The following is a 12,551-nucleotide window of genomic DNA, read 5'->3' as shown; positions in this document are numbered from 1 at the left end:
ACCATACCTCATTTCAAAGGCACTTAAATCTTTTGTCTTGCCAATTAACCATCTGAATGGTACACGTACACAGCCTCAATTGTCTCAAGGCTTAGAAATCCTTTAAACTTAATCAACACACTGATTGAAGTGGATTTAACAAGTGACATCAATAAGGGATCATAGCTTTCAACCTGGATTCACCTAGTCAGTCTGTCATGGAAAGAACAGATGTTCCTATTGTTTTCTACCCTCAGTCCTTTTGCTAAAGGAAAGCCTATCTCGGTACATCACCATCACACTGTTTTTACATGTCAAGTGCTCTAGTCAGTTTGAACACCCCCACATTGTTGATAGAGCTGCTTCTCTGGGATGTGAGGGAACTTTCTAGTGCAGTCGTGCCTTTCACATACTTCTGAAACATGCAAGAGTAATTCAAGTGTCAGAGGCTGTCACAATGTGTGTATGTTTGGCTGTGTGTTAGGGCTAAAAGCTCTCGCTACACTGCGAGAGCTGTTTCATTAAGTGAGGGAGAATCAGGGGGAACGTCCGTGTAACCACGAGTCTTTGTCAACCTGCATGTTGGAGAAATTGGAACTATTTGTCCATGTTTTTTAGGCTGTTTTTATGGATGAAAGCCTTTTTCTGTAGAGCCATAGATGATTACACTGAGGCAAAATTGTTCTGCCAAGAAAACAGAGGTTTTTTAAAAGCATAGTTTGGGTTTGTGAGGGAGAGGGAGAGTTTGTATGTCTGTATTTTGGGCTGAGAGGTTGTGTGTGTGTGTTCGATCCCTGTATTAGTGAGATGGGTAGATTTATCCAGAATCCTGCTGTTAAACACAGGGCTGTTAGGCAAGGAGATTTAGTAAGGAGGCTGATTCTAAAATCACTGCAGGGAGACTCGGCGCTCTCTCTCCCTCCTTTCGCTTTCCCTCTTGCCCTCCCCCTTCCCCTCTCTCTCTCTTGCACTCTCTCTCACTCTCTCTCCTTCCTCTCAATCTCCCCCTTTCTCTCGCCCCCCCCTCTCCCCCTTCCTCTCCCCCCTTCCTCTCTCTCTCCCCCTTCCTCTCACTATTCCTCTTCATCACTCTCCCCCTTCCTCACTCTCTCCCCCTTTCTCCCTCTTCCCCCTTTCTCTATCCCCTTTCTTTCTCTCTCTCCCCCTTTCACTCTCCCTCCCCTTTCTCTGTTTCACTCTCCCCCTTTCTCTCACTCTCTTGCGCACTCCCTCCCTCCTTTCTCTCACTCTCACTCTCTTTAACTCTCTTCCCTTCCTCTCTCTCTCTGCCTCACTCTCCCCCTTGCTCTCTCTCTTCCCCTTCTCTCTCCCTTCCTTCCTTCTTTCCTTCCTTCTTTCCTTCCTTCCTCTCTCGCTCTCTTTCTCCTTCCTCTCTCGTCCACCTTTCTCTCTCTTCCCCCTTTCTCTCTCCCCCTTCACTCTCTCTCTCAATTTCTCCCACTTCTCTCTCTCCCCCTTCCTCTCTCTTTTTATCTGCCTCTCTTCCCTCTTCCTCTCTTGCCCCCTTCCTCGTTCTCTCTCTGCCTTTTTCTCTCGCTGCCTCCCTCTCCACTTTCTCTCACTCTCTGCCTTGCTCTCTCTCTGCCTCTCTCTCCCCTTTCTCTCCCTCACTCCTGGCCTATCTCTCTGCCTCTCTCCCTCCCCTTCCTCTCTCTCACCCCCTTTCTTTCTCTCTGCCTTTCTCTCTCACCTAATATAGTCTGCATTGTGATATAGTGTAAAAGCAACAAGGGAGAGATGGTGTGACCCTTACTCAGCCCCCTGGGTAGGCAGGCAGGGCTGAATTCTTCCTCCCATGACTTATTCGATAAAATGGTCCTTTTCCCCTTCCATTCTCACAGTGGGAGAGACTGATCAGTGATACAGTTCAGTGCCTTCTGCGTCCCGAGTCCTGAATGTTTACAGAGGGGCAAAAAAATAAAAGGTTGCAAACTGCACTAAAGTGGAAAAACTGGGAGGGAAGAAGGGATAGAGTATTGGAAAGAGGACAGTGGGAGAGAAGAAGGATGGGATGAGCGAAGCAGAAATTGAGGGAGGAAAAGAGAAGGATGGAGCCTAGGCTGCAGGCAGTTGACACTGGTGTGGAGAGAGGTCTATTTTAAGACATTGGGATTCATGGGCAGAGAGACGACTCATCAAACCCCGGGTCTCCCCAGCAATGACTACCCAGCAGAGTGGAATTAAACCCCTCGGCTCGGGTTCCACCTTGATTGGCCGGCCCAGCGTCTCAGGGGCTGTGGTCTGAATGGAGAGTTAAGCCAATGGAATCCAAGGGGACTAGTGGGGGAATGATGGATAGATGAGAGAGGAATTGAGCACAGTTTGTGGGGTTGTGAGTGGAATAGAGAGCAGGGGCTAGGATCAGGCTAGGGGTGGTAGTTGGGCTGATAGCAGGGGCTAGGATCAGGCTAGGGGTGGTAGTTGGGCTGATAGCAGGGGGTAGGATCAGGCTAGGGGTGGTAATTGGGCTGATAGCAGGGGGTAGGATCAGGCTAGGGGTGGTAGTTGGGCTGATAGCAGTGGGTAGGCTCAGGCTAGGGGTGGTAGTTGGGCTGATAGCAGTGGGTAGGATCAGGCTAGGGGTGGTAGTTGGGCTGATAGCAGTGGGTAGGATCAGGCTAGGGGTGGTAGTTGGGCTGATAGCAGGGGGTAGGATCAGGCTAGGGGTGGTAGTTGGGCTGATAGCAGTGGGTAGGATCAGGCTAGGGGTGGTAGTTGGGCTGATAGCAGGGGCTAGGAGTAGGCTAGGGGTGGTAGCTGGGCTGAGAGCAGGGGCTAGGAGTAGGCTAGGGGTGGTAGCTGGGCTGAGAGCAGGGGCTAGGATCAGGCTAGGGTGGTAGCTGGGCTGAGAGCAGGGGCTAGGATCAGGCTAGGGGTGGTAGCTGGGCTGAGAGCAGGGGCTAGGATCAGGCTAGGGGTGGTAGTTGGGCTAAGAGCAGGGGCTAGGATCAGGCTACGGGTGGTAGCTGGGCTGAGAGCAGGGGCTAGGATCAGGCTACGGGTGGTAGCTGGGCTGAGAGCAGGGGCTAGGAGTAGGCCACGGAGGGTTGTTGGAGAGAAATGAGGGGGTGGTTTGGAGAGGGGAGATGGTAGTTGTTACGTGTTTATTTAAGGGTTACATTCAACCATAGGTAATTAATCACACAAATGATGTCACATTGAGATAGAGTGCTGTGATTAGATGAGAGTCATGAGTGTACCACTCCATCCGGTCCAGGCTTCCATATGTCCCTGTTTGAGTAAATTATATCCTACCAGTGTAATAACGGCTTACGAAAGGTTTTGTGAAACTGCTCTTGTTTTTCTCCCTTTGTCTTCTGCATGCTTCAGTCTCCAGTCTCCTGACTCCCCCGCTCTCTCTTTCTCTCCTATTAGACTCCTCTAATGCATCACTACTGACCAACGCTGAGAAGATCGCCACTATAACAACCACTCACACGCCCCAGCAACAGGCTGCACCTGAACCCAGGTGAGAGGGATTCTGAGATTTGGAGTACCTAATTGACTAAGAACATGTATCTATGAGCAGCGATTTTTAACCTATATTTTGACATCTTTCTCATTCCAGAAACAACACCAAACCAAAACAGGAGTCCTCTTTTGAGTTCAAATCCCCTCAGGCCCCTCCTCCCCCCGCCCCAACAACACAACCTCCAGCCCAGGTAAGGACTTGGCCAGCACCAACAAGGCCTGCCCCATCCAGCCCAATACACACCCTACAGCAGTGTGGCTTTGCGTGCCCTCTCAGCCCACCTCAAATCGCTCCCCAGAGTGCAAACCATCTATGATTCATCTCACTCACCACCACTCTGGAGCTCCGATCTAATAGGTGCAACTGTCCTCAAGGTGGCATTCATCCCCACACTGAAATACGAGCCGTCCCCAGGCACAAACATTATCAAGTCCAGACACCGGTGAATCACCAGTCTGACCTTGTCATGTGTGTGTTTGCGTGTGTGTGTTTCTCTCAGGATGCTGCGTTCTACTCAGTGGACTTGGAGAGGGAGAACAAAGGTTTTGGGTTCAGCCTGCGAGGAGGTCACGAGTACAACATGGACCTGTATGTGCTGAGGCTAGCCGAGGACGGAGCGGCCATACGCAACGGCAACATGAATGTATGTATCAGCCCCATATAGGAGCGTTTTGAAATTTGAAGTTGATTCATCTACTCATTGATGTGGTTATGTTATGCTGAATGCATCATACAAAATGTGCAGTGCTGTTATGTATGTAATGCCCCACAAGCATGAATTGTTATTCTTTAAAGTCTGTATTATGTAAATATGACGTCCTATGTGCACTCTTGTAGTTGTCAAGCTGTCATTTAACCTTTAATTTGATGAATTGTCTAAAAGCTTAAGAACGTCTCATTCCCCTGGGTCCTTTAGACAGAATGAAAGGGTTAATTGATTATCCTATATTATTCGTGAATATGTGAAGTGGAATTCCCTCGACAGAGAGAATACTGACAGATAACTTAAGGCACAGAGAAAAACCTCTTCCCCTCTTGTAACATTGTGGATTTATAGAAATGTTTCCTTTACAGCAGTCAGAGCAGTTTTAACTATAATCTAACCTTCCCTCTCTGACACCTCTTATGTTCCCTTCTGTCCCCTTTGTCCTGCTTTTTCCCTCCCCTCTGCATCCCCTCTGCCCTCTCTTCTCCTCCTTGTCCCTTTTCTACCTATCCTCACCCAATCTCTCTCTGCCTCACCCTCTTTCCTTTATCTTCCCTTCTCCCTCTTCATCCCTGACACACTCCCCCCTTCTGTGTCTTACCCAATATCTTCTACTGACACCCCCTCTCCCTACAATGTCTCCACCTCCCCCTCCTCCAATGTCTCCCCCTCTCCTCTCTGCCTCACTCAGGTGGGAGATGAGATCCTGGAGATCAACGGTGAGAGCACCAAGGGCATGAAGCATGCCCGCGCCATAGAACTGATAAAAGATGGTGGCCGTCACGCCCACCTGGTCCTCAAGAGGGGTGACGGCTCAGTGCCTGAATATGGTGGGTCAATCTACGAAAACATTCCCTTTTCCCCTGTCTTCACCCCCTGAGCACAATGGGGAGAGGGACAGGGTTGGGTGCGAGAGGAACCCTGTCCCCTGTCCTGCCCTGTCCTGTGCTCCGGGCTCGGGACCTTCCACTGACTGCCACTGTCTACTGGGTGCGTCTGGTTCTACTCTGGGTGCTCTCTTCGGGTCTGGGTCAACTGCTGTCACCTGCTGTCACCTTTTAACCTTGTGTTGTGTGTCACTGAGTGGGGCGTGGCTTGGGGAGCAGGGCGTGGCTTGGGGAGCAGGGCATTCTGGCATTCCCCAAGAATGAAAGGGGTCTATGGACCCATTGATAAAATAAAAACAATGAAAGAACTGTGAGGAGAGGGATAAAAATCTTATCTTAAAGATTTAGTGTTTCTAAATGTGGATATGTTTATTGATTCTCAGAGTCCTTGCTGAATGATATTTTTAGGGTTGAAAAAAAAATAAACTGGGAAATGCTCTCTGGTTGCATTTCCAAGCTTTGATATGGCATTATCAACATATTTATCATATTTATTGATGGTGAATGTAAGCTTCTGAGTTTAGGACTTCAGTTGAGAAATTAGCGCATTCTAATACTTTCTACCATTTCATTGGGAAATTCACAATACTTTGTTTGATATATTCAAAAATCCACAGATTTATTCTCATCTACTGTAACTGTCATTGGGAAGCTGTGATTCTTGAGACTGCACTCATTCCTGACAATTCAATTCCATTCAGCTCCACTTCTACAGAAATGTTTGTACATGTACAGAGCCATGATCATGATCAACCCACATATTCATCTAGAAAGTATATGGCTGCATGAAGTTGTCAGTGTAAATCCAAATGTTTTTTTTTCAGATTTTTTTGTTGTTGTTGATTTTCCATAATATTTATGGAATATTTCATTTTAATTGTATTGATCTGTTGATTGATAGTCACAATTCATCTTAATGCATTCTTGATTTCTATTCATGTGATTTTTTTGAGCTGAGAATATCTTATGTCTGTCCTGCACCAATATGACATCTCTGTGAGGTTGTATATTTTTAAATATTTTTCGTGCTTTTAGTTTCCACCATTTGACATTTCATTTCTGCAATGTAAACGGCTTCATACGGTGTTGTGTGTGCGTCTCGCTGTCTCTATGGGGTTGGGGTCTCTGTGAGTGTGAATCTCTGAGTGTGTGCTGGGTTCCAGGACTTTCTCTGTAGCTGATTGTTTTCTCCTCAAGGGTTTTGTTATTTTCTGGACTGTCCCTTTCTCCGAATGATTAAATGATCAAATAAACACCTTTTCCATTGGACAATAATTCTTCTTCTGCCTATTGTTGTAGGATCTAAACCCTGTTGCCTTTCTCTTCTCTCTGTTTGATCTACCTCTCCTTTTGTTTCACTGGGCTCTTTCTTCCTTCAGCGATGGTTGCTCCCCATCTCACCGCATGTATGAGATCATCTAATGACAAGCTGGGAGATCCTAGTTCCTACCAAAATCAGACCATGGTTTGTAGCTGTCCTCTCTCTCTCTCTCCGGTCTCTCTCTCTCCGGTCTCTCTCTCTCCGGTCTCTCTCTCTCTCTCTCTCCGGTCTCTCTCTCTCTCTCTCTCCGGTCTCTCTCTCTCTCTCTCTCTCTCTCTCTCTCTCTTTCTCTCTGGTCTCTCTCTCTCTTTCTCTCTGGTCTCTCTCTCTCTTTCTCTCTGGTCTCTCTCTCTCTTTCTCTCTGGTCTCTCTATCTCTTTCTCTCTGGTCTCTCTCTCTCTTTCTCTCTGGTCTCTCTCTGGTCTTCTCTCTGGTCTCTCTCTCTCTTTCTCTCTGGTCTCTCTCTCTGGTCTCTCTCTCTCTCTCTCTCTCTCTCTCTCTCTCTCTGGTCTCTCTCTCTCTTTCTCTCTGGTCTCTCTCTCTCTTTCTCTCTGGTCTCTCTCTCTCTTTCTCTCTGGTCTCTCTCTCTGGTCTTCTCTCTGGTCTCTCTCTCTGGTCTCTCTCTCTCTCTCTCTCTCTCTCTCTCTCTCTCTCTCTCTCTCTCTCTCTCTCTCTTTTCTCTCTGGTCTCTCTCTCTCTTTCTCTCTGGTCTCTCTCTCTCTTTCTCTCTGGTCTCTCTCTCTCTTTCTCTCTGGTCTCTCTCTCTCTTTCTCTCTGGTCTCTCTCTCTCTTTCTCTCTGGTCTCTCTCTCTCTTTCTCTCTGGTCTCTCTCTCTGGTCTCTCTCTCCGGTCTCTCTCTCTCTCTCTCTCTCTCTCTCTCTCTCTCTCTCTCTCTCTCTCTCTCTCTCTCTCTCTTCTCTCTCTGGTCTCTCTCTCTCTTTCTCTCTGGTCTCTCTCTCTCTTTCTCTCTGGTCTCTCTCTCTCTTTCTCTCTGGTCTCTCTCTCTCTTTCTCTCTGGTCTCTCTCTCTCTTTCTCTCTGGTCTCTCTCTCTCTTTCTCTCTGGTCTCTCTCTCTGGTCTCTCTCTCCGGTCTCTCTCTCTCTCTCTCTCTCTCTCTCTCTCTCTCTCTCTCTCTCTCTCTCTCTCTCCGGTCTCTCTCTCTCTGGTCTCTCTCTCTTGCCGTGCCTCTGCTCCATGCATAAGAATCCATTCACCCAGAATGCATTGCCAATACCGCCGCCTCTGTTGTCATGTTGACCAGTTGGAATGGATTCATACATCCCACATCTTGCATCTAACCTCTGTGAACGGCGTGTCCACTGTGGACATGCCGAAGCGTTCGTTCCATTCATGTCACGTTAGTTTGGTGATAGTGATTGTGGGACAATGGTAAAAGTTTTTCTCTTCTAGACATTTTCTCAGCCAATCAATCAAGTAGAGTTACTATGACTTTTAGAAGCTGTCTTGTGACACTTTGATTACCATCCGTGTGGTTTATTCACTGATCTGGTGAGATGGTTAGAGTCAGGTAAGAACCAATAGAACTGCAGTCATTTTAATTAGGATCAGTAGTCTCCTTGATTAGTCCCTAAATCAATTCCATGCACCCTCTATCCATGGTGTTGAGCCCACTCCCAGCAGTCTTTATAGAGTGCAATCTGTGAAAATAATGAGCAACCACGTTCTTCCTGAAACCAAACATGCTCATTCATTATTTACATCATTACTCAATTCAGAAACTCATCTTGGTTTTGTTAGTTGCATTAAATATTGATATAACATCAAAGGCAGAGCATGAGTGAGAGCATGAGTGAGCATGAATTAGTCATGTCAAACAATCAAAATCAGCATCAACACCACGCAGCATTGTAATCAAACCATTGGTCCAACCATCAGCTGAGCCCCCTTCAGCTCCATAAAACCAGACGCCACCCTAGGCTCCTTGCCTGGGGACAGGTTTGTTGTGGAGAACGTCTCCGGGCTTTGGCTGTTCCACCAGTCCTCGCACAGTACATTGCTGCTTTTGGCTCATACATAGCAATACTAATATCTAACCATCAGCTGTGGCTGTGCATCCAAATGAAGAATTTAGCCGTGTTTGTTTGCTGACATTAACTTTACATTTGGCAGTATTACTAATAACGTTAGATGCCTGGTTATTGGTCAGGGAGTCTGTGAGAGCATTGTGTTTCATCCAGAACCCTGTGTTGTATGTCATGTTCTGTTCCAGACCCCAGCATCGACGGTGCCGGCCCAGCCGCAGGGGTACAAAACGCTTCGGAAGTGAGCACTCTGCCCCACAACAACACACCATCGCACACAAACACATCAGACCCTCACAAACCATCACGGAGCAAGGACAAGAAGGGCCACCACCATTCCAAACACAGACACCGCTCCCCGGACAGGAAGAGCAAGAGCAAGGGAGGGGAGTCTGGGGAGACAGGGGCCTCCTCCAATCAGTCCAAGAGAAAGGGCGACAAGAGCAAGAGGTCTGGTGGGGATAACCACGGCACTCACCAACACCACAACAACAGTAGCGGCCACCGCCACCGGAGACACCGCTCCCCTGATAAGGGTCGTAGCCGGGCCCGCAGCGCAGAGAAAACCCTGGACAGTAGACAAAGCCAAGGGCACAGAGAGAGGGAAGGCCGATCTCCTGACCGGCACCACACCCACCGCAAGCGCTCTCCCTACAGGTCCCCTCGGCGCAATCGGTCACCCTATGGCCACCGCTCTCCTTATGGTAACCGGTCACCCTATGGTCACCGGTCACCCTACCACTCACGCCACCACTCCCCCACCCGCTACCACCGCACCCAATCATCAGACCCCTACCGGCAGCCCTCCCCATACAGATTAAGGGGCCGGGAGCCAGAGAGGCCCAACGGGGGGATGGCACCAGTGCTGAGGAAGCCTCCTGGCCCTGTGCCCAACCCCTATCGTGAGGAGAGTGTGCTGAGGGTGCCTCCAGCCCTTGACCGGCTCAACAGGGAGGCCACGCTGCTGCGGGAGCCTCCAGCCCTGGACCGGCTCAACAGGGAGGCCATGCTGCTGAGGGAATCCAGGGAGGAGCGCCTGTTTGAGGAGGATAGCCTTCTGCTGAGGGAATCCACCCTGGAGCGTGACTACAGAGGAGATGGCCTGTTATCTGCTGCTGCCCGTGGCCAGAGAGGAGAGACCATGCCCAGGGTCCATACCCCCGAGTCCGACAGCGCGTACAAGCGGTACAGCTCACTGCTGAGGGGCCGCTCGCCTGAGAGGGTGGAGAGAGAGGCACGCTACGCCCCCAGAGAGGAGTCCCCAGACCCCCGCTACAGAGTTCAGAGTCTGGGCCGAAAAATCTCACCTGTCAGGAGCTTCATAGAGCTGGAGGAGGAGGGAGCAACAGCACCCAGGTTGAAGGAGTCTTACAGCACACTCAAGTCTGACATCAGCCGTGCTTCCAAAGCGCCCCCGGAGCCCAAGCGGAAGGCTTACAAAGACAGCCCCAAAGATCTGAGCATCTAATGGGACGTCTGCTGGAACACAACTAGTCCCCCCCCCCCTCTCTCACCGCTCCACGGCACCATGGTTCCCTCTCACCACTCAGCTCTACTCTTCATACAACAGAACATACCTGGACCCTGGGTGAACCTAAATTATTGATTATATTACATTCCTGCGTTCCGACTGGACAGTGATTCCAAAACCTACAAACTTTTAATGGCAGAAGTACGATATCTTATTTTTTTCTTTTTAGTTTTTTTGGGGTCGTTTTTTTGTGATTTGTTAAGCATTGTACATTCATCAGAATTTTACAGAAAATGTAAAACCACAAAAAACAATGATGTGCCTAACAGTTCCATTAATGAGTGTATTTTGTTTTGTTTTTGTTTAATATGAGACGGCCGTTTTCCCAGCCATCTGTCTGATGACTGGTATGTATTTTTCCACTGAGCCCAAAGAGGCAGGCAGCACACAGTTCCAGTGACTGGTGCCACCCACACAGTTCCAGTGACTGGTGCCACCCACACAGTTCCAGTGACTGGTGCCACCCACACAGTTCCAGTGACTGGTGCCACCCACACAGATGCTGTGCATGTCTTTTTTCTTTCTCTCCCCCAGTGCCACTGTTTTTTAGACATTTGACCAGACTATAGCACAAGCCTGCATTTGTTTGTATATTTTTGACTGCAGTATGTGTACATTGATGGGATCAAAACTAATGAAGGGAAATAAAGTTAAACTACGATGGTGATGATGATCATGTTAAAATAAAAATAATATATTAAACATATCTTCAGTGTCCCTATTTTGGTATTTTTGTATTGTAATTGATCAGTGTGGGAATGTGAAGTTTTGATGTGAGTCTGTCTTACTACCTCATAAGATATAATATTGAAGATAGGGCAGAATGGTAGATTAATAATATAGTATAATATTTCAAACAAAGTAAAAGTATGGTTTACTTGGATCTATCTGTTTATAAACCAGTGTGGTCCTTTTCCCTTTATTCTTCAAATGAGAGAGGAAGAAAGTGTCCGAAGTCAAGACGATGACAGGAGCCAGTGGATGGGAACACCAAGGTCATGTTCTCTTCTTCCCAGACCACAGACAGACAGAACGACAGATGTTAGATGCAGACAGAGGCCAGTCAGTCAGGTGACCTGTGGAGGCCACTCAGAAGAGCTTTTCCTCTAATAAACCTGTTAGCTGTCAGCTTCTGGCTGGACAGATTGACAAAGAAATTGTTAGACATACCATATTAAATATCTTGTCATGGCCTGATCAATAAAGTTGTTTCATATTGTAGCCAGACAATTTGAAGATGTGCTTGGATAATAAGCCTTAAAATATTGTCTGAATTGCAAATCCTTTCCAGTATTATTCTTTTAAATAACTATGGGTCTGGGTCTGTTTAACTATAATACATTTTAGGAACATGCCAGTTTCTTTTAAGAATACTTTTCTCCTAAAAGATAGTACCTCATTGATGGTTGTTTTTTAAATATTTTCTGTAGGTGCCATAATATATGTGATAAAGATGGTGCCAAAGAATATGGCTAATGTTTTACATTCTCCCAACAAATTGTGCTATTGGGTTAGTTTTTTTTGTGTAACTTATTTTTTAAACTTATTGTGTACATAATGTTGTTGCTACCATCTCTTATGACTGAAAAGAACTTCTGGACATTAGAACAGCGATTGCTCACCTGGAACTGGAAGAAAGTTTTTCCTTTAACGAGTCCGACGAGAAGGATATCCTGCTTTCACTGGAACAGGCCCAGATCCCCACCTTTTGCATGAAGAAAAGACGCAGGAAAAGGGGCCGCAATCGGGCAGCCTTCTGAGAATCAGTAGGCAAGCGAGTAAACTCCTACTGTCATCCGTTCTTGTAACATGCAATCATTGGGAAATAAAATGAATGACCTGCAATTATGATCCTACCAACGGGACATTAAAAACGATAACATCTTATGTTTCACAGAGTCGTGGCTGAACGAACATGGGACAATATAGAGCCAGCAGCATTTTCCATGCACAGGTAGAACAGAGACACTACCTCTGGTAAGATGAGGGTGGGCGTGTGTCTATTTCTCAATAACAGCTGGTGCGCAATGTCTAATAGGCATTGCCCGCCTCAGGTAGAGTACCTTATGATATGCTATAGACCACACTATCTACCAAGAGAGTTCTCATCGATATTATTCATAGCAGTCTATTTACCACCACAGAACGAAGCTGGCACTAAGACCGCTCTAAACCAACTCTATAAGGCCATAAGCAAAGAATAAAATGCTCACCCAGAAGCAACGCTCCTAGTGGCCAGGGACTTTGATGCAGGCAAACTTAAATCAGTTATACCAAATTTTTACCAGCATGTCACATGTGCAACCACAGACAAAAAAAACAAGACCACCCTTAACCCACACACAGAGATGCATACAAAGCTCTCCCCTGCCCTCCATTTGGCAAATGTGACCATAATTCTATCCTCCTGATTCCTGTTTACAAGCAAAAACTAAAGCAGGAAGTACCAGCGACTCGCTCGGTATGGAAGTGGTCAGATGACGCGGATGCTACACTACAGGACTGTTTTGCTAGCACAGACTGGAACATGTTCCGGGATTCATCCAATGGTATTGAGGAGTACACCACCTCTGTCATCGGCTTCATCAATAA

The 12,551-nt window shown here is 47.4% G+C and overlaps 1 protein-coding gene across 9 annotated transcripts in view; it reads left to right on the top strand.

Moving 5' to 3' along the window:
• The window catches only part of LOC124002494 (membrane-associated guanylate kinase, WW and PDZ domain-containing protein 1-like), a 222,279-nt gene extending 212,108 nt beyond the window's left edge, over window positions 1-10,171 (top strand). For 6 of the 9 annotated variants that reach the window (XM_046309918.1, XM_046309922.1, XM_046309920.1 and 3 more), the window contains 5 exons: window positions 3,376-3,469; window positions 3,569-3,662; window positions 3,972-4,115; window positions 4,870-5,008; window positions 8,617-10,171. In XM_046309918.1, the coding sequence (XP_046165874.1) occupies window positions 3,376-3,469; window positions 3,569-3,662; window positions 3,972-4,115; window positions 4,870-5,008; window positions 8,617-9,896 (1,751 nt within the window). In that variant the 3' untranslated portion in view covers window positions 9,897-10,171. Of the gene's footprint in view, window positions 1-3,375; window positions 3,470-3,568; window positions 3,663-3,971; window positions 4,116-4,869; window positions 6,346-6,444; window positions 6,531-8,616 lie in introns of those variants that run through there. The other 3 variants (XM_046309926.1, XM_046309925.1, XM_046309923.1) reach the window with 2 other exon arrangements.
• The last annotated feature ends 2,380 nt before the right edge of the window (window positions 10,172-12,551 follow it).

The sequence above is a fragment of the Oncorhynchus gorbuscha genome, linkage group LG18 (assembly GCF_021184085.1).
Source record: "Oncorhynchus gorbuscha isolate QuinsamMale2020 ecotype Even-year linkage group LG18, OgorEven_v1.0, whole genome shotgun sequence".
NCBI lineage: Eukaryota > Metazoa > Chordata > Actinopteri > Salmoniformes > Salmonidae > Oncorhynchus > Oncorhynchus gorbuscha.
Note: the sequence above shows the minus strand (reverse complement) of the source record. Positions and strands in the feature narration are given on the sequence as shown.